This window comes from Oryzias latipes, chromosome 7, assembly GCF_053564925.1.
Source record: "Oryzias latipes strain Hd-rR chromosome 7, Olatipes_Hd-rR_3.1".
NCBI lineage: Eukaryota > Metazoa > Chordata > Actinopteri > Beloniformes > Adrianichthyidae > Oryzias > Oryzias latipes.
This window is the reverse complement of record NC_136243.1, coordinates 31430053-31455757: the sequence shown is the minus strand read 5'-3', so window position 1 is coordinate 31455757 and position 25705 is coordinate 31430053. Positions and strand designations below refer to the sequence as shown.

Here is a 25705-nt window from a genome sequence, read left to right as displayed (position 1 = left end):
CTTAAAAAACTCATTGTATTAATAGATTTTTATTTGTGCAAAAGCACAGCTGATTAGTTTTATTTTTTTTTGGTTGAACATCTGAGCTGTAATGATCAAAAGCAAAAATAAAATCAAACATACATTTAAAAAATGCGACAGTTTGTTTTACTTTTTCCTTTACAAAGGAAGATTGTGAAAAATTCCCAAAACATTTTTCAAACTTTAAATCATCACAGTGACACTGAAAAGAGCCGCTGAAAATAACTTTAGAGAAACAAAACTTTGAGGCGGCTGCTTTTGTTTGCATAGAAAGGAGATACAATCCACGTTTCCTGCTATCAATAAAGACATCAAAAACGTTTTTTATGAAGCAAAGGTTTATAGGAATTCATGCTAGACCCTCAGAAAAATGGAAATCTCATAAATTCGCACTCACTAAAAAAACAAATGGCTGAGATTCAACCCAAAATCTACCAAAGAGAACAGCCAGCCATTCAAGAGGATGTTAGCATCCATTACTTCATATTTCCTCACTAACATGACCTGAGCTACCTTAACTTTAAGAGGTTATGGGAACATTTTGAAACTATGATAAATTTGATAAACTATGATTTTTACTTTTACAAGCAATTTTAAAGAAAAAAGAAAAACAGCTTCATTCATCCTCAGTAGGATGTTGTTAGCAAGTTACCATGGTGATGTGCTCATGGAAAGCTGTCCTGACAAAAAATAAAATGTAAGAATTAATAATTATATATTTGCTGATTATTTGGAAGAAAACAGCACAATTTGACAAAACACATTCAGTGTATTAAAGACATAAATGATGATGTTAATCAGTGCTTTCCCTCTCCAGGAAGTTTAAGTTTTGATGGGAAAATAGCTTTTGAATCTGCCAGGCGTTGATTCAAATTGTAACAACTTTATTAACAAACAGAAAGCAGAAGGCATCGCACTTTGATGAGTAAACAAAAAATCAAATGTTCTCTTCAACCCTGAAGATGATAAAGCAAAAAAAAAAAGGCAGCTGTTGGACACATTCTGTTTCCCATCAGGCTTTGCTGGCCTGCTGTGCCAGCGCCTCCGACTCTCGGTCCTCCTCCACCCGGACCCGCAGGTGCTCCTGACAGTGTTGGAGGAAGCACTCCAGCACGGAGAAGCCCTGCTGGCAGGGCACGCAGTGGTACAGCCTGTGCCTCTTGGAGCCCGGCCCCTTGCAGGTGTCCATGTTGTTGGTGCACACGCTGCACTGGCGCCTCCTAACGGAGGACTGGTGCAGCTTCACGTGCTCTTTCAGCTGCCGCTGCAGGGAGAACACCTCGGCACAGGAGGGGCAGGGGAACTCCCCTTCCTCCTGCTCCGCTGCACACACCTGTACCTGCAGCTCAGAGACGGTCGCCGTGGGCTCCTGCACGGGCCGTCCAGCGCCGGCTCTGACCGTCCTACGGTCCAGGAGGCTGGGCTTTATTGCGTTTGGTTTGTCTTCTAAAGGCTTTCGCTCTTTGGAGGCCTGAGCGGGCGCCGAGCCTCGTTTTGCCGCATGCTGCCTGTAATGAGCGCGCAATGACACATGCTGGAAGAAAACTTTGTTGCAGATCTGACAGGGATACGTGTCCGGTTTCCGGCGCTTGCTGATGGCTGGCCTCTGCTCTTTCTGGGCGGTTTTCTCTCTGCTGTGCTTCTCTTTTCTGTGCACGTACAGTTTGGAGGTGCTCCTGAAAACCCTGTCACAAGAACGGCAGCTCAGCAGCTTCTCTCTGGGTCTCAGCTGCGATTCTCTAGAAACGATGAGACCCTTGGACTCTTTAGCAGCTCTACTCCTTAATCTCCTCTGATCCTGGTCTGCGTGGTTGTTCTCTTTGTGGCGCCGCATCGCAGCCTCAGAGCGGAATGTTCTGGAACAGAAGCTGCAGGCGATAACATCTCTGCTGCTTGGCCCCGGTGTGTCTGAGTAATCGGAGCGACTGGAGCCCCCCTCAGAAGCTGGTGGAGAGTCATCCGGAAGGCTGCTGGCATCAACCACGTTTGATGGTGATGACGGCTCGCTGCAGCCGGCCTGCTGATGGTGCAGCAGCGCCTGCTTCTGGCTGAAGCCTCTCCCACAGGGTGCACAAGCGTACGGCGTGCTGTCCAGCAGGTCGGGCTGCCGGTGGAGCGCTTTGTCCGGCAGCCTGTTCCGGTTCACAGTCCAAGTTGTGCATGCATGGCACAGAGAACCGAGCTGAGGGGAGGCACTACAACGTTCACAGCAGGTGGAGCTGCGGCTGCACTGATGCAGCTGCAGAGAGGACCTCAGGGAGAATTCCTGCCCACACGACGGACAGCGGTGGGGCTTAGGTAGCGTGTGCTTCGACTCCTGATGCTGCAGCAGACCCGCTGCGTGCGAGAAACCCTTTCCACACTCTTGACAAAAGTACAGCTGAGCAGGCTGCTGCCGCTGCTGCTGCTTTGGGTCAGCGCGGGCGAGGAAGCTGGCCAGCTTGGAGAGTGTGTTTGCTGCCGAAGCGGAGCGGCTGAACGACTCCTGAGATCTAGGGGGGCTCCAGCTGACTCCGTCCATCCTTTCATTGATTCTCTGATCTGCACTGAGGAAGACAAGAAACCTCAATCAGCAACAGAAAAAAAAAATCCCACATTCTTTCACCTAGACATCTTCCATCAGCTGTCTACATAGCCTAAAACTATACTTTAAGTATTCAATTTCATTTATTTTTATTTGAGCCATTTAAAAACCAAAATTTTAAATGTTCTTTTTTTTTTTTTAGAGGAAAGATCAGAACATGGCAGTTTTAAAAACTAACTGATCATCTCTTGAACTATTTTCAAAGCAATTAGTGGTCTTTTAATTGATTATGCTGTTTTTGGCCAACAATTTTTAAAACAGTGTTGTTTTTTTAAGACAGTTGTTCATCAGAAACTTGACTCGGAGTTATGACTCACAACCCCAGCCTAGAACAACCGGTGCAACAAAAATAGAGAGCAATATTGGAGCTATCCGGCCATACAGTTGAGCCAGATGTCAGCTCAGACGTGGAAAAAACATGATTAGTCGTCTACAAGTGGATGCATCGGAATTGGGGCGGAGCAGGGAGCGTGTGGCCCACCCAGCGTGTTTTAGGTGTCACAACAAAGCCCTTTTTTCAAACTGCCTGTTTGTCTGTTCCTGATTCACAAAGAAATTAATAAAAATAATATTAATTATAATAAAAACTACCCAGAAATGCAAGTCACCACTTCTCCAGCCAACCAAGAGCAAATGTCACAAATGATGCTTTTACTGGGATCATAAATGTTTAAACGTAGACGCATCATTAGTTGTTTCACCACCACCATGCAGAAAACCTTGCTTGCATGCAATGATCGGCAGCTTGTAAAATCTCCCCTAGTGTGTTCTAGTTCTACGGTGTCCTGCGCAGGCAAACAGATACAATGATTTACAAAATGTATTTATTTATTTGGAAGTTTGCAGGTTTACCTGGCCTTGCCCTTTGCTGGAAATTGTTAAAAATACACGAGTCAAATCATCAACCACCGTCCATAGATATCATCTCTCTGGCTCTGCGTGACGCCAGATCACAAGTGAATCCGAGGTCACACACGGCGTCTCTTTTTCTTTAGCAAGTAGTTACCATTTTTAGTGAATCCCCTTAAGTTCACTTCTGTTTTTCGAAACAGCTGTCCTGTTATTAGATGAGCAGACCAGATCTTGCAGCTCGTGTTCCTGAGAATTAACGCAGCTGCTTAAGCTAGCTTCGCGTTTGTTAACGCTATTTTCTTGGTAAAAAGCTACGTTAAGGAACCAGGAAACGACCATTTCCGGTTGTTCCCGCAGATTACCTGTTGGCTTAAGCCGAAGTGACGGAAAACCAGGCGGTGCAGTACCTCTACAGCCAGCGCAAACACCAGAAAACCCTCCGACATGTTTGCAGGCTGGGAAGGCGAAGTTTGTAGTCACTTCCGGTACGTCACTTCCGAATCGAAACGTCGAAAGTTTTCTTTAATGCAAAAATAAATAAATAAATAAATAAATAAATAAATACATAAATAAATAAATAAATATTTATATAGTACAGTAGTATAGTACTTTAATGAAAAAAATCAAGTTCTTTGTGTAAATTGTAAAAGTTAAAGTCATAAAATAACAAATGGGAACTATTTCCAGCAATCCAGGTAATGTTTCTAACCTTTTTTTGTCAAAACTTTGAACCAAAAGTTTTTAAACTGCGCTATTAAGTATTTCTGTCCTAATTGTATTTCATAACTTTCAAGATGAACTAAAGTTACAATCGTTTAACATGCTGGACATAAGGGTCCTGATTGGCCAGGGCACAGAAAAGGCCATTTCCTAGTCCTCTGGGTAGGCATTGCTGACCCTTCGTGAGCCGCTCTCCTTTATATTTAAAATACATTTCCTTTATTTTTAGGCAAGGCAAGTTTATTTGTATAGCACAATTCGTACACAAAGTAATTCAAGGTGCTTCACAAAACAGAAAAATGCATTAAAATCCCAATACATCATAGAAATAATCAACGTAAAATTTACTTTAAAAGAAAATAAAAAATTTGAAAATTGATTTAAAAATAAAGGAAGGAAAGAAAAGTGCAGGTAGGACCTTTCAGTCATATACACGGCTAAACAGAAATGTTTTTTAAGTCTAGATTTGAACATGAACACAGAAGAGGCCTGTCTTACGCCTTCAGGGAGGCTGTTCCAGATTTTAGCTGCAGAATATTGAAACGCTGATTCCCCTTGTTTAGTTCTGACTCTGGGCATCAACAGGAGGCCGGCCCCTGAGGTCCTCAGAGTACGAGATGGTTCATATGGCACTAACATGTCAGAGATGTACTTTGGTGCTCGGCCATGGAGAGACTTGTACACAAGCAGAGCTGCTTTGAAGTCTATTCTTTGAGGTACAGGGAGCCAGTGCAAAGACCTGAGCACAGGACTAATGTGATCATACTTCCTGGTTCTGGTCAGGACTCGATCAGCAGCATTCTGGATGTACTGAAGCTGTTTTACAGCTCGTTTGGAGAGGCCGGTGAGCAGGCCGTTACAGTAGTCTAACTTACTGGAGACAAATGCATGAATAAGTATCTCCAGGTCTGGCTTTGAGATTATGTTTTTGATTTTGGCAATGTTTTTCAGATGGTAAAATGCCGCTGATGTTACTGACTTGATATGGCTGTTAAAGTTTAGGTCAGAGTCCATGATTACCCCTGGATTTCTGACTTGATTTGAGGGTTTAAGAGACAGAGAATGACGATAGCTGCTGACACTTTCTCTTTGTTTCTGTGGGCCAAAAATAATAACTTCGGTCTTGTTTGAGTTTAGCTGGAGAAAGTTGTTCTGCATCCACGCGCTGATCTGTTGGAGGCAGTGGCTGAGTGAATCCACCGGCCCATATTCACCTGCTGTCAGTGACACATAGATCTGAGTATCATCTGCATAGTTGTGATAAGATATGTTATTACTGCGTATTAACTGCCCTAGTGGCAGCATGTAAAGGTTGAACAGAAGGGGTCCCAGGATCGATCCCTGGGGCACACCACAAGTCAAGGCCATGTAGTCTGAGACACAACTCCCAATTTTAACAAAATATTTCCTGTCTTCTAGATAAGACTTGAGCCAACTTAGGGCAGATCCAGAGATGCCAACCCAGTCTTGGAGTCTGTGCAAAAGGATCCCATGATCAACAGTATCAAAGGCAGCACTTAGGTCTAGCAGGATTAAGACAGTGCCATCAGGCGGATGTCATTGGTTACCTTGATAAGAGCAGTTTCTGTGCTATGATGGAGTCTAAAACCTGACTGGAAAACATCAAATGAATTGTTTAACAAGAGAAAATCAGTGAGCTGTTGGTAGACAACTTTTTCAAGGACTTTCCAAAAAATGGCAGATTAGAGATAGGTCTGTAATTATTCAGTACAGTGGGATCAAGACCGCTCTTCTTCAGGAGGGGTTTAATGACTGCAGTTTTTAGACCTCTGGAAATATTCCAGATTGAAGAGACATGTTAACTATTTGAGTAATTGATGGCAACACACTGTTCAAGACAGACTTTAGAAATCTAGTGGGTAACACATCAAGGCAGCATGTAGACGAGCTCAGACGGGTGATGGTCTCTTGGACAGTTTGGTCAGTGACAGGTACAAAGTGAGTCAGCTTAGAGTGAGTAGGTGGCCGTTGGATAGTTATGTGTTGTGGAGTTGATAGCTTTTTTAATGCCCTGAACCTTGTCATTAAAAAATACAGCAAACTCATTACATTTAGGTGTGCAAACCAGTTCTTACATAGCTCTTAATGAAAGACAGATGTGCATTTCAACATTCCTCCTTTTTATTTCTTACAAGAAAGTCACAAAAGACAGTTTTAACAGAAGAATGTCTTTAATACAAACAAAAAGAGTGAAAATACAGCAGTCACTGTAATCATTAATTAGTTATAAGGCTAAAGCCAGCTCAGACCTTTGAAGTGTTTTACATCATGGCGTTGGCCCAAAACATATTTGGCATTTAGTCTGAAACAGCGTTAATGAATCTGGATCAGCCATCAGTCATCAACATAAAGTGATTTTTTTTTTCCTGCTGAAAGGCATGGAGTGAACAATACCGCTGTGGTAGAGACACAATCAGATGCCCCCAAGGAATGAGTCCAGTTTTAAGGCTGCAGGTTGACTCTCACACACTCAAATGTTACACTCATCAAACGCAAGGACAAAACAATTTACGACAGTTCAACCCAAAGCCATTCATTTCACAGACGGGAGCGCCACAGAAGCTTATTAAAGGTTTAATGCCAAAAAGAGGCTCAGACGTCAGGTGGATGCTGAAATGATGAATGAGTGATTCCATTTTTTCTTTTTCCTGGTGAGAGACTCGGCATGTTGACAGATACTTCAAACACTCCTAATCACAAAATCGTTAGATTCTTGAGTGAAAAGGGTGACCAAAGGGAACAAACTGACAGGAAAAGAAGAGCATCAGCAATTGTCAGACTGAACATGCTGAAGGTAGATGAACAGATAATCACACACATAGAAAAAAAAAAACATTTGAAGAACTTAAAGATGGATCACGGCACAGACTGTGGAATGTCACACATGTCTGCTAACCGGAACAAGTTCAAAATTGAAGCATGAAGAACAGGACAGCACAAGAACATTCTAGAAAATGCCCAGAACACGAGCATCGTAACTGTGAGCTGCATGGGACGGCCTTCAGCTGCACAAGGTGGCCAAATACCTGAAGCTGTTTTTTCTTCTGTAAAAATCACATAATTGTGATTAAAAAAACAAAAAAACAATTTTACGTTTGTTTTTTTTACAGAGATCACATGATCAAAAGCATCAAGATCTTGACACCCTGGTCAAAATAACATTTCTTTTCTTTATAAAATCCTTATAGTAAAAAACTGGTCTTCTTTTCTAAACTATTGACAGTTTGATTCAGTCCAGTTAAAATAAGTTTACGAAATTAAAGCTACATTTAATTAATGTTTTAGATACAAGGCTGTAAAAAGTATCTCCCCCCCTACTTTGAGGATATTTGTCACACTTCAATTGTTACACAAAATCTTAACTTTACACACAAAGCAAATGAATTTAAAAAATGCCTTTTTTATATAACATTTTGACAAAAATATGGATTTTCTCTAAAACTTTTGGAAAAATGTTCTGTGGTGTTCCTTCAGGGTGGAATTACCTTCTTTTCTGTCAGTTTGAAATTTCTGCCCCTGATAGTTGAAATATTTATTTCAAAATGGAAATTTGAATAGTTTTATAATCAAGAACTTTAAGTGTTTTTTCCCAGCACTGCATGGGTCCGTTCTCTAACATAACGCATCTGTTGCTCAGTTTGGATCAGAACGGAACCTGAATGTGAAACATCTCAGGTCTCGTTTAGAAGCACGACTCAGAACATCAGGGGAGACTGAATTAAAAGTGAGTGACCGCTCAAATGGTACTTCTCATGAGTTGACTGTACACAGCTGGTTTGTGTCATGAGATGCCTCAGCCACATGCACCCATTCGGCGGTTGACACCTGCTGCAGGTTTCTGGGTTGTTCGGGTCCGTGAACGGTCGTAGAGAGGAGCGGCTGCCTCTTAAGGGGAGTGCAAATGCGTCGTGCTTGAGGCTCGTACGGTCACTTCCAGGGGGGTCATGAAACTGGAACGTACTATTGTCTTACTTGTGGAAAGTGTATCGTGATACATTTGTAAGAACAATGCAAGTTGCACGCACTTATGACGTACACGTGATGCTATGGACCGGTGCCCTTACGCCACACTGTAGTCGGTAGTAAGACGCGAGTACTGGCCCCTTACTGACCGCGCACACATGCCGTTTGCACGGGTGTGCATGTAAAGCGTAACTGCCTGTAGGATGTCCACACAAACAATCCTCTGATTGTCTCATGTCCTTCTAACAGTCAGGCTACACGCAAGGAGCACGCATTTATCACTTGAACACCACTAATGGTGCAGTCTTCAGGATTTGAGGGGGTTGAAAAAAACAACAACAAATTCTTACCTGCCTGTCTACTTTCGTACCCCTGTTGTTAAGTGTTCTCTATGCCCTGTCACCCACAGAAATAAAAATGCATTAACGCTTTCTTTCTATGGGTTCAATGAGCGATCCAGCACCTTGAAGTTTTGGGCGGACCCGTCGAGGTTTGCTGCTTTTCGTTTTACCCGCGGTCAGCCCGAATTCACCCGTAAGGGCAGTTGTGACTGAGTTTACCTGGAGGGGTCAGTCTGCATTCATCCATCTGAATTAACAGATATGAGTTTGTCTTTTTGTCAAATATTAAAAAGACTGAACTGAAGCAAATAAATATCTTTTGCCTAAAAAGAACAGCCTTTCAAACATTCCTGTTTTTTTTTCTTTCTGAGTACCAGTAAATGTTTCAAGTGGAGAGACCGACATCAGGACAGCAGATCCAAGGTAGGTGTGGTAAAATACACTGTAACAGTCTATTAAAACAGCAATACACTTTGACTGCAGACAGTCCAAATCCACATCACTGTCACCGGACTGGACTTTCACAGCATGAAGTTGAGTGCTTGAAGCATCAGCCACATCAGTCTTTTCTGTGGTACCTCGGACACCCCCGATGTGGGGAGGGGGCTTCTACCTCTTATAGTGACTGGGTGCGTCTGCAAACATGTACTTGAGTCTGTAGGCTTCAGCCAGCAGCAGGCCCACCTCCTCGTTCCCCCAGTGGATGGTGGGAAGATTCTGCAGAAGCATGAGAAGGCCCTGAAGACGACAGACACACGAACGTCTCAAACCAGATGTAGCATGTAAATATGAATAAAATACAAATCTGTACTTCCACAACAGTTTTCTATAAAACAAAACATTCAAACGATCGTTTGCTGAATAGTTTGAACATTTATTAAACAGTCAAGACTGTATTTTTGACTAAATTATATTCATGTTTTAGAAATCAAAAGATTTAAAAGGTTCTGAAAAGTGAAATCAGCTCCAATCACCTGCTTTTTAGTTTTTCTTCTTTACAACTTTTAAATTCTAAGAGATGTTTATAAAGATAAGTCAAATGATCAGACTTTGGTCCTGCTTTTTTTTTTAATCAAGTTTATTAAAGAATATCTTTAATTCACTCCACATCCTCGACGTTTGTCATTTATTTCCTTGACTTTATATCATTAAATACTTTGGTAAACGTTTCTGTTTCTGCAGACTCATGATGGTACCTGAAAGTCAACCATGGACAGGATTTCTTTACGCCACTCGATGAGGAATGCAGCGCAGACGTACAGGTGGAAGTGGGAGAAACCTTCAGCTTCAGCCTGAGAAGACAACAGAACGGGTCAAAACAGCGCCGCTGTGTGACGCCACAGCTCAAGTGTGGACCCACACAGAGATTCAGCAAGCAATACAGAAACAGAGATGTCAACAGATCAGAGCTGCACAGGAGCAGGAACCACTGACCATTCAAACTCTTCTAATCTGCAGTTAAATGGTAAATGGCGTACACTTGTATAGAACTTTTCTACCTAAAGGTCCAAAGCGCTTTACAGTCACAGACCCATTCACACACTGATGGCTGATGGCAAACACTGGCGCCAATCTGCCACCAGAGCCAAGGTGGGGTTCAGTGTCTTGCCCAAGGACACTTCGACGCATGGGCGGACAAGGCGGGAATTGAACCTGCAATCTTCAAACCAGATGTCAATGGGTCTAATGTGGATTTGACCAGGATGATTGATGAAGTATTAGGACCACCATAACATAAAAAAACACATTTAAGAGAATAAAGTTGTAAAATTATGAAAAAAGTTGAAATTTTACAAGAATAGTCGTACAATTATAAGAAAAAGGCCATGCTTTTATTTGTAGATATAGCTTGGTTGGTAGTAAGCCTCCATCCACTTTATGTGCAGACTAAATCCATCAATGCAGCCTTATGGTAACCCTAACCCATAAGGCTTTAGTTCATTTGATTTGATTTGATTTGAAATGGTTTATTTCAAGCAATCAAATAGAAATAATACACAAAAACGAAACAACCATCAGTTATACATTCATAAAATAACTAATCAAACTAAGGATAATTAGAAATATTAACAAATATCGCTTGAAAGGGAGTGGAAGGAAGCGAACTTATATAATCCCACCTCTGTTCTACCGTTACCATTTTATAACATGATTTATTATTATCCAGTTCCTAGCTTTTATCAGACAGGATTAAGAATCTTGAAGTATCAATAAAGCACATGACAACGAAAATTACTTAAATTATTTTGTAAAAAATAACTTTTAGAAATCAACATGGCAATGAAGCATCCAAAATATATGCAAATTATGTTACTTATAAAAGTCATTGATATGATTAAAACATAATATTATATCAGTAAAATAGACATAACACTATTTCAGAAGTTTTCATAGCAAACTTTGATCAAGTATCAAAAGTTAAAAATATGTGCATCATCATAAGAATCTATGTGCCATAATGCATTTGGACCTCTGCAACCACACTGCTGACCATATAAACGGCGCGCCCTCTGAAAATCCATTCCTAGTGGGTCAAGAATCTTCTTCTAAAGAGTTCCAGTTTCTCTCAAAGTCTTTTCAATGTCCTTATAATGAAACAATGTGGACTCACAAAAAGACAAATGCTGAACTAACCGCTTACAAAGCGCTCTATGTACTGAATATATATATTGATTCTTTTTGTTTATATTTTTCAAGGTAAACAGCCTTCTGGCTCATAAATCTTTTACTTTAATCTTGTACATTCTCAACTTCTAAACTTACGAAATTATAACTTTATTGTAGTAAAATATTCACCCTTACTCATAATTCTACGAGTTATTCTTTTAAAATTAGGACTTTTTTCTTCATAATTTTACAAGTTGATATTCGAAATATTTGACTTTTTTCTCGTAATTTCACGACTTTATTCTCCTAAAATTACAAATTATTTTTTAAAAATAATTTTACAACTTTATTCTCATAAATGTATTTATCTTCTTATTTTGAAGGTGGCCCTAATACTCGTAGTCGTAAGGATGGACCCATGACAGAAAAAGTTTTTAAAACCTTAATCTGGACTAAGTTTTTTTAAACTAAAAACGTCTTCAACAACTAAGTGCAGGTTCACTCTTTAATATTCTTGCAGTACAAATTCTTTCTAAGAAATCAATCCTCCGAACCCTGAACAGGTCTTGATCTGCGTGCTCATGAGCTCTGTACCTGGTAGGTGTCCCATAGACGGATGGTGCAGCGGAGTGGCAGTTCCCTCATCAGGAGGTTGTTCATCCACCGGAAAGCGAACTGCAGGTACTCCACCTCATACTTCTTAAAATGATTGTGAATATCCACTGAGGAGGGAAAGCAGTTTTTACATTCATACGATTTCTGTTTTGGGGTGCAGCGTGCATCCTGCAGTCAGACGGAGATTCATCCACCTACCATCGATTCTGCTGACCAGCTCCTCCAAAGCTTTGACCTTATTCTGGATTCCTGGCTGGGCGAAGGTGTAGTTGTCCTAAAAAGTAACTTGCTTCAGTGAAAAGGGTGGCGTTTCAGAGAACTGCACAGAGAACGAGGAGCTGCACCTGTATGCCGTCCAGCAGCTTGCTCATGCACCAGAAACTGTCTGCCTCGATGTTCCTCTGGGTGTCCAGAGGGAGCATCGCCACGTCAAAGTTCTCCACGTGCTCCTCTGGAATATCAGTCAAACTCAGAACTCACCTCAAGTTTACAGGTTTTGGTTTTAGGAACATTTAAAGTCTCACTCCGATCATCCTTTGGTCTGTTTTCAAAGCGTTCCCAGTGGTCTTTTAATTATGATTATGCTGTTTTTAGCCCATAAAAAAGTACTTTTTTTCAGACAATAGTTCATTATTAATTTGCATTTGTGAGGCTGAGGCGCCCCCCCCTTTCCCGTCACCCATAACAACATTTTTTCGTCCGCTCCTGATTCACAAAGACTTGAATAAAGAAACACTCATAAATGTAATTTTGAGCTAAATTTTCTTCAAATATTTGTCCTCCATTGAGAACGTGTTAAAAACACAATTTTTATCGGAGTGGGTCTTTAGGCCTCAATACCAAACTCTGAACTTACTGACAAACTCAGACAGGAAGACGACAAAAAAGGGCGTGACCAGGTCATTTATGCCCTGAACGTAGCCGCTGGCTGGATGACGGATGGCCCAAATGAAGAGAATTCGCTCAAACACCTGAGAAAAAAAAACCAAAAACATCATCACATTTACAGCTTATGAAAAGAAATTTCAGCCTAAAAACACTCACTGTGTCATAAGAATACAGACACAAATTAATCGGCACAACAGGAAGTTATGAACATTTTTATAATAAATAAATAAATAAATAAATAAAAACAACCTCAGCTCTACACAGCAACACTATTTGACGAATAAGAACATTAGATGCATTGATAAGGTAATGATTTCGTGTAATAAATTTTATATCAAGCAAAAGGCTTCCTTATTTCAGTTGCAAGGCTCTAGAACTCGTGTCTTCTAACTCCCTGCCTGTTCTCCAGCTCTCCCTGCACCCCTGGTTAACTTGGATCAGACACAAGGAGGAAACATCCGAGTCAGTTCATCATCAGCAAGGAGGCCAGGGAGACCTGGAGAACAGGGTGGCTGGTCCATTTCAGGGAATTCAATCAGCTGGTTAAATTCTTTCGGTTTAATTTAGGACGTTTTCTAAAAATAAGATCAAAATTTTAGAAACCTGGCGAGTCATTGAGTCTTCATCAATACATTCAAATCAGACATATTTATTGATAAACTTTGATTTTTCAAGTGAGGGCTTTTTAAACAAATCTTAAATCCTTCTCTTTGGAAAAGTTTATTTATAACTCCCCAGTTTTTAGGGAGAATTGTTTGCTTCTTCTTTTATTATATTATTGGGAATTGTATGTCTTTTTTGTGAAATATATGAAGTTTGACCTCTATTATTAGATGTTTTTATCCTTGTTTCTGTTTTAATTGGGTTAAATGTACACATTTAAATTCATAAAACCACTTAAGTTTTGTATGCGTTTACAGAAAACACACAAAAAAGTTGAATTTAGAGAAACTAGAAGGTTTTGGTTCTGATGAGTAGAAATCATCATTTTTGGAAATTGGCTTTCTACATTTTCTTAGAAGTTCCATTCTAATGATGAACCATTTTTTGCTGAGAAATAAAAGTTTGTATTACAGGCCTTCCATATTTACTCAAACGTTTATTGATTTTGCTTTAAATTGTTCAAATGTTGTTTTTTTAGCTCTGCTAAATGTGTGACCTGCTTCACTGTTTGGGTAAACAGAACTTTAAGGGTGTAATACACAAAAAACTAAAACTTGGACTCCCTGAAGGTCAGGGGGCCACAGCTTTTGCAGCAAGTCTTGCTTTTGTCATGGCAATGTGGGAGGGGCAGAGTCACAGACTCCATCAGAACATAATGTGTTGCTCACCTGAAGTTTGAGAGTTTGAATAAACCAAAATACTTGTCAAATGTTTTTGGTGAAGTTCCTGTTTTTAAGTGTTTAACATGTTTGCTTCAAAACAAAATCAAACTATGTCAGTTGTGCTGCGATAAAACTGAGGTTGAATCATTTCTCACAAATCTAAATTTGGATCAGCTTGAAGCCACGTTTGAGGAACGAGCTGAGGTCAGTGCAGATCGTCTCTGACAGCAGAGTTCCTCTGAGGTTTGGTATCAGATGCAGCTTCTTCCTCTGCGGTCACCACATGCACCACGTCATTTCTGCTTAAGACGAGCTGTGAAACAGGAAAAAGCACAGTCTGCTCTTGTTCCGGTCTCACTTTAGATTGCGGATGACGTCTTTTCAGACTGGTGTGGTGGAGGCTGCAGGGAGCTGACACTGAGCTGATTGAGCCACTGACTGATGCTGAACAGATGAACCCAAACACGCCGAGACAAAACGGTGAACTTTTCCATTTAAAGACAAAGAGGCCTTTCGCGCACATCTAACCTCTTGCACGGCGGGCTGCTGGAACAGCGGAATCAGAGGGTTGGTTCTCGGAATGTCGATGTGGATCTGACAGAAAGAGGGTCCAAAAGATTATTGCCAGAAGGTCAGAGGTTTGTCTTCTGTGTGGACTAAAGTTCTGCCTCACCTGTCTGTACGTGTCTTTAAAGTGCTCATCTGTTCTGGAGTGATAATACTGCTCAATGAAACCAAAGTATTCCTCCCGCTTTCGGCGGAGCACCAGCTCTCTGCGCTCCTTGTTGGCAGGCAGGTATCCCTGTAAGAAGGTCAAGGGCAGAAAAAAAGAAGATGATGTTTCCGATGGGTTAGGGGAGAGGTTTAGACTGATAAACGTTGCACACTGCAGGTTGGGAGCCTTACAGATAGAAGTCTCCAGGTGATCGGCCGGACTTCTCTCGGTATTCCAGACCAGCTATGCTTCCGGAGTTCCTCTGTGAGAGGGAGGGAGGAGAGAGGACCTCAGTCATTCCGGGTTTTCTCTGCAGACCTCACAGCAGAGGTGGACAAACTGCAACAGCTGTTCAAACACTCAAAAGTGACACTCCTGATGTGCTGACTGAGATCTACAAGGAGGTGTCTGCGGCGCCGCAGTACCGAGGTCAGTGTTGGGACTCGCCAGCAGCTGCTTGAATTTGTCCAGCCGGTTTTTCTCCCGCACCGTCATGGGGGGGGCTCCTGAAGCATTCTGGTCAGAGATGCGAGCCACCAGAGGGATGATGGGACGCACGGGCAGCGACTGCTGCTTCTGCAGGGGGGAGCGAACTGCTGAGGAGAAACAAAACGCCCATGAACCTCTGCCGACTTCAGTAGGGGATAAAACACTTAAGGAGGAATGAAACCATAAAGGCCTTTTGCTCAGAGATTTTCAGCACATATCAACAGTATGTTTCCAAATTCAACGTTATCTGTAGAGCACATTTCCAGTTGAGCAGCACCTCAAAGTGCTTTTTACATCATGAATAAATAATAATCCACCACATATGCACATCAAACCCATCTGAAACAAAAGAAACGCCCCATGAAATCAATAAAAGATTCCAAAACAAAGCTGACAGGGCACAACAGCAACAGACGAAAAGGTAAAACTTACTTAATAGCAGCTAAAATGATTACAGCTTTTCTTAAAAACTGTCCACATTAGTCGAGGCCCTCACGTCTGTTCTGCAGGCGAGGCTCACGGTTCTGGAATGAGGCCTCGCCGTGGGTTTTTGTTCTGACCCCAGTAGACGTGTACCTGAGGGCTCCGGGAGGATCATAAACTAAAAGCAGTGCCTTAAGACTAATGAAAGAATCTGACAGGGAGCCAGTGCAGACATTTCAAAATTGGTGTCATGTGCTCCTTCTTTGTGGTTAAAAGGCCAGCAGCCGAGTTTTGAACAATTCACAGCCGATTATACTGGGATTCATTTTACTGGTCTCTATCATCCACCATTCAAATCTGTGCCTCATAACAGAATACTGAGCAGGCAGAGAAACTTTGCATTTCTTCTTGTGACTGACGTGAGACAATCTTGCTGTTTTTCTAAAACTGCAGGCTTCTGAACGCTCAAGCAGATGAGGGCATCGTGGACTCTCCCCACTGTCATTTCTGGGTCTTTTTTTTTTTTTAAACAATAGGTGTTTTTTCCTTTCAAATCATTTTTAATAACATCTAGTTAAATTTTTTTTAGTTATTTTATTAGTAACCAAATTCATTGAGTTTTTAAATCTGCAAAGTGTCATTTAAGAAGATTGAATATGATTATGATTATTTTGTAACACAATGCAGGTAAAATGAAGATGAACAAAGATTATTCTAAAATGAGAAACAAAAAAATTATGTCACCAGTTCTTACTGACTCGTGTGAATGGATGTGGCTCAAAACTTTATCGTTTGAATTTAATTTCCATTTTTATGATGAGGAATCATCAGACGGCGGGAGTACAGATCTGAACTTTACTGAGAGATAATCTGGAAGAAGAAATCAAATAAATAGAGCTCAAGTTGTTCCCGAAGAACAAAAAAAGCAGGGACTCTTCTGGGCTCCCACTGTCTGACGCTGAGAGTCTCATAAAACTGCAGCTGAAGTTATTGAAAAGCTCCATCATCTCTTTCTTCTGGTTTGTTTACAGGATGAGTAACTGCAGGAGGGATTCAGGTGACCTGTGAATGGAGCTGCAGGTGTTTGATGAATGCAGCTGCTCATAAAACAGACAGACCATCTGCATAAAAGAAACTGTAGGAATGAAAAAACCTGTTCTTATTTATTTGGATCAGTCCATATGTATCAGACTAAATGGCCCATCACAGATCATCTAGAACCCTCAGATCCTCACATGCTGAACTTTAAATGTAGAACAAGAACAAGGCTTTGCTTTGGTATTAATGGTCCCCGTTTAAGAACCCTGAAGATCTCAGAGCTTCTTTGCCTGAGAGGATCTGTCAAACTGTGTTCAACTACAGGAAGGAAACTTACATCAATAAACTCTATTTTTTTATTGTTTTGTTAAGTTTTTATAGAACTTTTTACTAAAATACAAATTGAGCGGTAACTGTTGATGGATTATTATAAAACATGACGTCAGATTTAAGGATCTAATCCAATGAAAATGGTACTTTTGGTCTTTTCGGAGACATTTTTCTGATGTTGAAAAAAATGTATAAAGAAAATTAAGCATAAAAATGCATTTTTGAGTATTTCTTTATATAAATAGCTGGAGCAGAGGAAAAAATGTCGATTGAAAAAGATGGTCTCAGGCGGGCTACAAGCTTCCTGCTCTGCTCCATTCTGATGCATCCACCTGCAGATCCATGAACGCCTTCGTTTTCCTTGTCTGAGCTGGAATCTGGATCCAAACTGGACGGCCCGATAGCTCCGATATTGCTCGCCATTTTTGTCACGCCGGAAATGTTAGGTGAGGGGCTGAAAGCTAGTCCCACCCACAACTCAAAGGTGAATGAACCTTTGAACTACTGCTGCTCTGCAGAAACTATGTCCTAGAAAAAAACCCACACGGTTTATGGATTTTGGCTAAAAACTGCATTTTCACAATTAAAAATAGATCAAAAAGAGGATCACAGTGAGTCTTTAAATCATTATATTTTGTTTGGTTAGAGAAACTCTTCTTTGTGGGTTTAAACAGTTCATTTATACATGATAAAAACATTTTTGTACTTTTTTTGAAATTCATCTCTTTTTTCTACAATCCAGCTGCCATCATTTGAGTAACAGTCTTTAATTTATTCTCTGTGCTTTCATCCTCTCATGAGCACAAATGTTCATGTGTTTGTAGGGAATTATAATTTATTTTGATTTATTATAAATCATTTTGTTCTCCAAATTCTTTCTTTGAAAAGTGGTTTAGAAATTAAACAAACGTGCTGATAATTAAAGGACTGTAAAAAAAAAACACAGAAACACTCGTCCAGAATGATTTTCAGAGTGGGAATTGTTCTGCGCAGCACATGTTAAAGCCCCCCCCCCTCATCCCAAAGGAGAGTGTAGTTTATTTTTCATCCTCATTAAAAAAGCGGCTCGGTGGGTCTTAAGGCTGAGTGAACCCGTCTGAAACGTACCAGAAGAAGAGCCAAGATCTGCATCGCTGCAAGACTTCACCAGCCTGCCGTTGACCAGCTCGTGGTCCACATCCTCCTCCTGCACGTCCTGGAGGTCCAGACCAACCTCCGTGGACGGAGCCAGTGTTTGGGACAACACTCTCCCAGGGTCATCTGCTTGATGCTGATTCTACAAAGATGACACAGAAAGTTTGAAGAAGAGTCAGAGATTTCCGTGTCAGACCACCCACAGACAAAGGCGTGTTCTGCAGCTACTTGTTTGTGCAGCGATGAGGCAGAGTCCAGGCCTGATGGTGTGGAGGAAGCCGGGGTGGGAGTCCAACAAAAGTCCTCGTCCTCTTCATCATCAATGTCCCATGCATCGTTGGTGCTGGTGGCAAACTCGTGGAAGCTTGAGGCTTTTTTAGTCTTGACATTGTTGAGTTTAGGTTTTGTCTCTCTGAGATACCTGCAGGGGAATAGAAGGGGAAACTGAATTATGCTGATGTGCACAGGCAGCTGATCCACCAGCATTCTCTAAAAAAAAAAGGAAAATGCAAAAACAACCATGGCGGTTCCAACAGACTTCTAACATCTGCTCACAGCTGCACAGAACGGATGCATGCGCGCTCCAAAAGGACGTGAGGCATGCACAATCACAGCTGGAACCAAAGCGCATTCATGAACCATGCAGCTCACGTGCACACTTACGTGCGCCGCAAACGGGGATCGAGAGGCGGATGTTGTGCTCCATAAACAGGCCGCACACTGTGGAAGATAGCGTGAAAAGATATCACAGCCTGAAGAACAACACCTGCAGCTCCTCAGACACGGAGGTGTCGTTGTGAAAGCGCTTTCATGTGTTTGAGTAATGAAACACACAATCAACCCCAGCAGACTGCACTTTGTCAGGAGCTGAGCGCTCTGAGGGGAAAGATCTTCTCCCCCAGGGAAGATCCAGCCTGTTGAATGTTCAGAGCCTGCAGCTCAAAGAGCTCTGCTTTTGCAAAAATCTTCTCAGCTTCTCTCCAACAGTCCCCCAAAGAAGAAGAGGGAACATTTTTTGGAGTCATTTCGGAGTGCAACGATTCATTTAAACAACGGTTGGATTCATGTCACCGATGGAGCTTGCTGACACGATTCATAGTCGTTCATTTTTTAAGAATCCAATTCACTGAACTAAAATGAATGCAGGACATCTTTAGCCAAAAAATCTAAAACATCCCAAAGCTTCTGTCAGCGTTTTGAGGAATTCCATGTCCTCTTCAGAGGCGGTTGGAGAGGTCAGTCAGTATTTAAACAGCGAGCGACTTATTAAAAAGGTCTCCATCCTTGTAAAATGAAAAATATTTCCACCGCAACGATAAATTGATTATTTTTTATCGTGAGTTTTCTCCTCTGCCATCACATCTGTGTTGTCCGCTGTCCTGGCGCATGACGTCACTTGCAGGCTAAGTCAATAGTTTCATTTAACATTTTTATGTAATTGTAAACAAACCAGCTGTTCCTCAATCTAAGTGTTTTTTCCCCCCCATATATGGATTTATTTCAATTTGAAATGATTCTATAATGATAGAATAGGTCAGGGGTCTGCAAACTTTAACACTTAAAGAGTCATTCAGGTCAATTTCTCACCGACAAAACCCAAAAGGAGCCACAAAGTCCGACTTTGCCCTTTAAAAAAACAAGACAAGGATTTGGGTTTTTGTTTTTTTACAAGGATAAATGCAGAGGAATTGTTGTTTATTTGGCATGAATAAAACATAAACATAAAGAGAAACTAGCTTTTTTTCCAAAGTATAAAATTGTTTGTAACTTTTGGCAGAGGTATATATATGGCTTCCTTTCAAAATAAAAGACACACTGCATCACATAAGATCATATCAATACAGCAAATGTAGTGATAGGTAGTGGAACATCAGTGATGCTGAAAAGAAATCTGGTTTCTGAGACTTAGCCAGAAATGTGTAAATCTAACTAACCAAATTTAAATCAGTGCTAATTTAGTGACTCGTCCTTTTTTTTTTTTTAAACCAAAAGGTGCATTTAAAATCCTTCGATTTGGTCAAAAAACAGGAAATCTGTCTTATCTGTTGTGTCTTAATTCTGGTTCTGTTTACTGACCTCCAAACGATTTCCTGAGAAACACGGCGCACAAAAATCTGGCAAAAGGTTTCAGTTTGACTTGTGATCCGTTCTGTCCTTCAGCTGTTTGTGAATGAGTTAAACAAAGTTTGAGTTACTTTTTTACTTTGCTACTTACTTTTCACTTCACAGTTATTCTTTAAAATGAAAAACTTGTTATTTTTCAACAGAGAGCCACAACTGTGGGGTAAAAGAGCCACATGTGGCTCTGGACGGTCGGTTGCAGACCTTTGGCAAAGGTTGTTTCCATTAACAACTTGCCTCAGACGGATCGAATATCAAATCTTATTTATTTGGATTTTTAAATGTAATAATATATGCTGTCCCTGTCTTGAATAAACAAACAATATAAATATAGATTGATACATCTATGAATCGTTTCTCCCCTAGTAAAAACCATTTAAACTGACATAAAACCTGATTACCATAAGTGCATTTTAATGCTAAACTTTTCTTTTTAGTAAGGGGTCTGTTGGGGGTCAGTGGGACACAAGGGAGAGGAGGGCCGCTCTGATACAGACTGTTTACAGAAGTTATCCAGACTTTCTTTGGGGTTTTTTCAGCCTGGGTTTAAGCCAGATCCCCCATTTCCTTTGCTCTGAAAACACTTCAGGAATCTGAAAGGCTTTCACGTTAGTCCCATCAGGAGCACTAAATGACCCTAATTTCTGTGAAAAGAACGGACATAAGAAGTCATGCAGCTGAGAACCCGGGTTTATCTGCGCTGCCAGGGTCGGTCCTTTATCAGCCCTCCACTCGTTTATCAGGAGCGCCTCAAGGACAAGCAGCGAGACTGGCCACCCTCTTGCTCAAGCACACGTTTGTGTTTTGCCTTTCTCCGTTCTCGGCTGTTTTTTAGAGAAAGATCCGTTTGTGTGACAAAGGCAGCCACACCCTCTCCTTATCAGGTTTCCCAAGGAGATCCAGCTCCTCCTTTTCTGTCCTTCACACTGGCAGCCGCAAAACTCATTCCTCAAGTCATAAAATATATAAGAATTTCCCAGCACAAACGTCCCATCGATGAGACCAGACGGGTTCTCAGTTCTTGATGTATACACGAACCATAAGTGTTTTCCTGCTGCTCTTATTGTTGAGCGCCACAACAGCTGGTGAGCAATGTACGCAAGCTGGGACACGTTCAGCGCCAGGCTTTGTGTTTCATCAAATGAAACCGACAGGAGGTCTAAACAGAAATTCATACACCCACAACATGTTTTACAACGTCTGTTCTCTGAAGAGAAATTAGGGGAATTAAGAAAAATCAGCACAACATCATCATGAAGGATGAAAAAATCTGTTCTAAGCAAAGGGTTTTACACCCAGAGGAGACCTTAAATCCATACAAATACAGGATTCCTGAATGTATGCTTCTGAGGACATTTAAAGGCATTGTAGCAACAGTCAAGGGAGATAAAAACAGATTCTTGTTCAATCATAGAGATTAAACACAGAAAAGCATCATGAAAAATTGCAAGTTATCTGAAAGGCAGTGCAACTTATCCATAGAAGATAAACCTTCTGCTGTCCCGGAGCTTTTGTCCGTGTGGACGACAACACATCAACACTGGAATGGTAAACAAAAAGCATTAAGAAAACACCATACAAAAGATGAACAGACCATGAAACCGCGAAACAGCTAACCGGTTCAAACTGTCATGTACGCCGATGGAGCATTTTTCTGCTTCGGGGTCACAGAAGCTGGGAATTTGACACCAGGTTAGTCAATTATTAACTCCTCTGCTCCCGTCAGATGTGAGGCCCTTTGTCACAGACAGCTAAGGTTTGGTCAAAACTGGGATCATGTAACAAAAACAATGTTGTTGTGTCACATGACCCAGCAGGAAAACCCCAACAGAAGAGCGCCAACAGCCTCCCAGATACAAGCCTGAGCTGAACCCAACGACCTGAAGCAAACCTCCTATAACCTCTGCAGAGCATGCAACATGCTGACGTCAACAAACTGTTTGAGCTGGTATTCTAGCACTACAAACAACTCAGTTATTGGCTGTAAATAGTTATTTGACAGATTCCTTAAAAATCAAAATAAGACGAGAAGATGATGGCTTTAGCCAGTAAAGCTTTAGGCAGCTGTGGCTTGGAGGTAGGTACAGAAGTCATTATTTCCCTGCTTTTGAGGTGCCCTTGGGCAAGACACCCAACCCTTAGCCATGCTTGCCGTGGATGTGAGACTGTGGGTTTTGTGTGAGTGACTGGATGACAAACAAAGAGCTTGGTGAGTGACGCCTGCTCTCCACACCTGACCCACATAGTCTGATTCTGATGGTCAAGCTGGGAGGTCTGTGGATTTTTGAACCCACAGTCTCTGCATCTCAGGGTGGCCACTCTACCATTAGCCACTCTGTGTTTTATTGTCTGTTGCTTCTCTTGGCTAAAATACTCTAAGAGATGTCGGCGTTTTTTTTCCGCCTGTTAAACTGATGATAAATAAGACATGGTGAATATTTGCAAATGATTAGTACTTTGTTGAAACATTGCATGTTTCTATTTTTTTCTACTTATAATCTCATCTATGTTAATGTTTTTGTTAGTTGTGTCAGGGTAGTGTGTGTGTGTTTTCTATTTTTTTTTAATGCTTTGTTTGCCTTTAGTTTTTAATTTTGGCAGAGTCTTTTATTTTGTAAAGTACTTTGTGTCACTCTGAAATCTGTTTTGTCAATAAAGTTTGATTTGATTCGGTTAGCCGGCAAAAATCCGTTTTGTGGCTCAGCCACAAGACAATTTCTATTTTACATCTTTTTAACTCACCCTATAATCAAACCCTTAACAACTTAACAAAAGCCTATATTTTTTAGGACTTTAACCCAAAATTTCAGGTTTAAATTAGTTTATTTTACTGTAATTGCCATGTTAATTGAATGGGCGGACGCTAGCACGAAATGCACTTTTATTTACACCTTTTTCAATAGTCAAAATGTATTACTAATGTTGTCAAACTAATCAGACTGATGAACTTTTTACATGTACCAACAACGACGCCGGGTGAGTAATGACTTTAAATTAAGTTTTTCTGTAAACCTCTTTGGCCTCCATCTCTGGACAAAGATGGCGTTCATTACCAGTTCAATCTCTTTAAATATTATTGAAGCAGATAACTTAAAAAAACATTTTATTTTGCTCTACGGTGACGTGATAAGTGGTCAGAGAAGAGACAGTTACTAACTAGGCGGGATGGCACAGAAAAGCCCAGGGAGCATCCTGAGTGAGGAAAATGTAAACATGGAGCACTTTCCCGGCTGTCTGTCAGCCGCGCTCAGTGCAGTCTGGGAAAGCATATGGCGGGTGTGACCGTTGACACCCCCTCCACGAACGGCAGAAACCGCAGAGAGCAGAGATGGAGGGGCTCACATCTCAAAACCCATTCAATCATGGGGGGAAAAATAAAATAAAAACGTCCGAAGGAAAATGTGTAGAATGCGTTTATGAGATTTGTTCCTTTGACAGATCACAGGTTTTAGGTGTTTAATGGCTCATCGAGAGACTTAAACTTTAACAGCATCGGCAGGAAACTCGCTACGCAAACACAGTTTTATTTCAAACTGATATAAAGGTGAGGAAACCAACCTTCCGGGAACCTTTGGGTTTCTCCTCCAGAAATTGATCCTGTTGTCGGTGGCCATACTCGCACCCCCTCCCCTTTGCCTTCAGACCGGCTCCGGGCGCGACGGAACCATGGTTGTTCCGCCTCCGTGTCTCCCAGAAAAAGAAGGACCGCGGGCCCCGTTTAGCTCGCTTCGGAGAGCCGAACGGTCGATGGGCAGAAACGAAAAAGCTGCCGAGGCTACGATGAGGGAAACTGCGTCCTGTACGGCGCCATCTTGGAGAGTAACGTTCGGAGCGCGTGATTGGCGGAAGGAACGAACAGGTGCAGGGAAGGCGACCAATCAGAATGGCCGGCGGGGAAGCGACGGCCAGGGATGCTTGCTGACGAGGGGAACGGCCGAAACTTGATGCTGGTAAAGAAAAGTTTATGTTTTTCTGTTGATTTAAACAAAGATGGCGGTGTTTTGCAACATTTAGTGCTTTTGCTCTGTGAGGGGAGACCTGGAGGGAGTTACTGACTACACAGAGTTAAAGGCCGTGCTTACTTCAGGCTGGTGGGAAATTAGTAAAGTTGTCAAAAGGTTGTTAAATGTAGATATTTGATTTACAGCTGTCCTAAACATAGTTAGAAAAATGAAAGGGTTTAGTGGTGACTAGATGAAAGAAAAATATACAGGACAAGCATCTTACCTTCCTATACTTCCATTGTTTTTTAAATGACTGACTAAAATACCAAAATCCAGGCAGGTCTTGGTTCGTCTCTCTCATTAATTTTGAACGCGGTTCCTAAAAAAGGATTAATTATAAACATCCCAACAAACCAGAGATTTTCCAGGCTGACTTAACATTCCTAGAAGTTTCTTTGTTTCACTTCTTTGTTTAGGAAGCAGTACATTCAATTATTGTTTGTTTGTAATCAAAAATCTAATAGAATCATCACAGATCTGACTTTTTAAACTTAAAAAGCCTAATCTTAGATAATCTAGTATTTGCAGATTAAATGCGCTCTTATCTTTTGCATTATGCCGGGCAATTGTACAGTCAGTTCTGGTGCGTATTTTGTGAAAGGAAATCAAATCAGTTTTCCGGAATACTGTCTGCTTTTCACACGTAAAAGTAATCAATAATGATGAAAAAGTACCAAATTCACTGATAATTCATTTAAAATTTACATTGTAAAGTAAATGTGATAATAGAAACAAGCTTGTTCATTTTATTTCACTTGAATTCAAACATTTCACAAGCTAGATGAAGTCTAAAAAAGTTAAATGCAACTTATAGGAAACATTATATGAGGCAGATAGAGCTGTCTTTCTTAGCATATATAAGAAAAACTGGCTCAGCTAACTTTTGGAGCAGCGTAATACTAATGAGTCATTCAAGCGTCAGTTTCAGGGGACTCTGACATAACAGACCCACATTAGAGCGGATTATCTGCCTGGTTTTGTCTCCACCCAACCTACTACTGTTGGATCCTGTGTAACGTCATCACAAACACCGTTGTAGCTTAGAAACAGGCAGCTGTCACTCATTTCAAAAGAGGAGCAGCATGACTCATTCATAACATGAACACAAGAGTCGCAATCCATGAGACACACATAGAGACTGCTCTGAAATGTAAACGGCTTGAGTCGCATTGTTGCTCCTATAGGCTGCAAAAAGGTTGAGGCTGTGTTCAAAACTCATCTGCTGGTCTTTGATGGGAGCAAAGCTAAAAAGAGCTTCAGCCATTGGTTCAACACAGATGTTTACCTGCCATGTTAATGAAAGGCAAAGTGGATTCATGATCACAGCAGAAAAATCAAAACATTTCCTCTTTAAAGTCATCACTTCTGTTTTTTTCTTTTTTTAATCTAATGCTGAGTAAGGCTCCTGTTTCAGTTACACCTTCTGTCCACACGGGGTCAGATCAGGCCTCAAGTCAAAAGGAAACCAGTTCAACAACCATCTATTTACAGTAAACGTCAGAATGAGTCACTTT

The 25705-nt window shown here is 41.2% G+C and overlaps 2 protein-coding genes and 1 long non-coding RNA gene across 6 annotated transcripts in view; 1 reads left to right on the top strand and 2 right to left on the bottom strand.

Annotated features, from left to right (window-relative positions):
- Positions 1–124: 124 nt before the first annotated feature.
- Positions 125–3969, bottom strand: si:ch211-148l7.4 (uncharacterized). The gene is made up of 2 exons (XM_023956392.2): positions 3820–3969; positions 125–2562 (listed from the first exon to the last, which is right to left on the bottom strand). Exon 2 carries the CDS (start codon positions 2540–2542, stop codon positions 1034–1036), a length of 1509 nt encoding a protein of 502 aa, XP_023812160.1. The 5' UTR covers positions 2543–2562; positions 3820–3969; the 3' UTR covers positions 125–1033.
- Positions 3970–6297: 2328 nt separating this feature from the next.
- tbc1d22b (TBC1 domain family, member 22B) lies at positions 6298–24024 on the bottom strand. 4 transcript variants are annotated; one of them, XM_011476795.4, is made up of 14 exons: positions 23746–24008; positions 18730–18786; positions 18295–18487; positions 18040–18208; positions 15078–15248; positions 14844–14914; positions 14611–14739; positions 14466–14531; positions 12581–12695; positions 12069–12175; positions 11923–11998; positions 11704–11831; positions 9699–9794; positions 6298–9240 (listed from the first exon to the last, which is right to left on the bottom strand). In XM_011476795.4, the coding sequence occupies exons 1-14, from the start codon at positions 23799–23801 to the stop codon at positions 9112–9114; spliced, it is 1563 nt and encodes a 520-aa protein (XP_011475097.1). In that variant the 5' UTR covers positions 23802–24008; the 3' UTR covers positions 6298–9111. The 4 variants fall into 4 exon arrangements, with proteins under 4 accessions (XP_011475097.1, XP_078806076.1, XP_078806077.1 ...); XM_078949950.1 differs by having other exon boundaries at positions 15078–15245; XM_078949951.1 differs by lacking the exon at positions 18730–18786 and having other exon boundaries at positions 23746–24024.
- LOC144993938 (uncharacterized) overlaps positions 24022–25705 on the top strand; it is a 36928-nt gene continuing 35244 nt past the window's right edge. The window contains exon 1 of the long non-coding RNA XR_013657244.1: positions 24022–24137. This is a non-coding gene — a long non-coding RNA (uncharacterized LOC144993938). The remainder of the gene's footprint in view (positions 24138–25705) is intronic.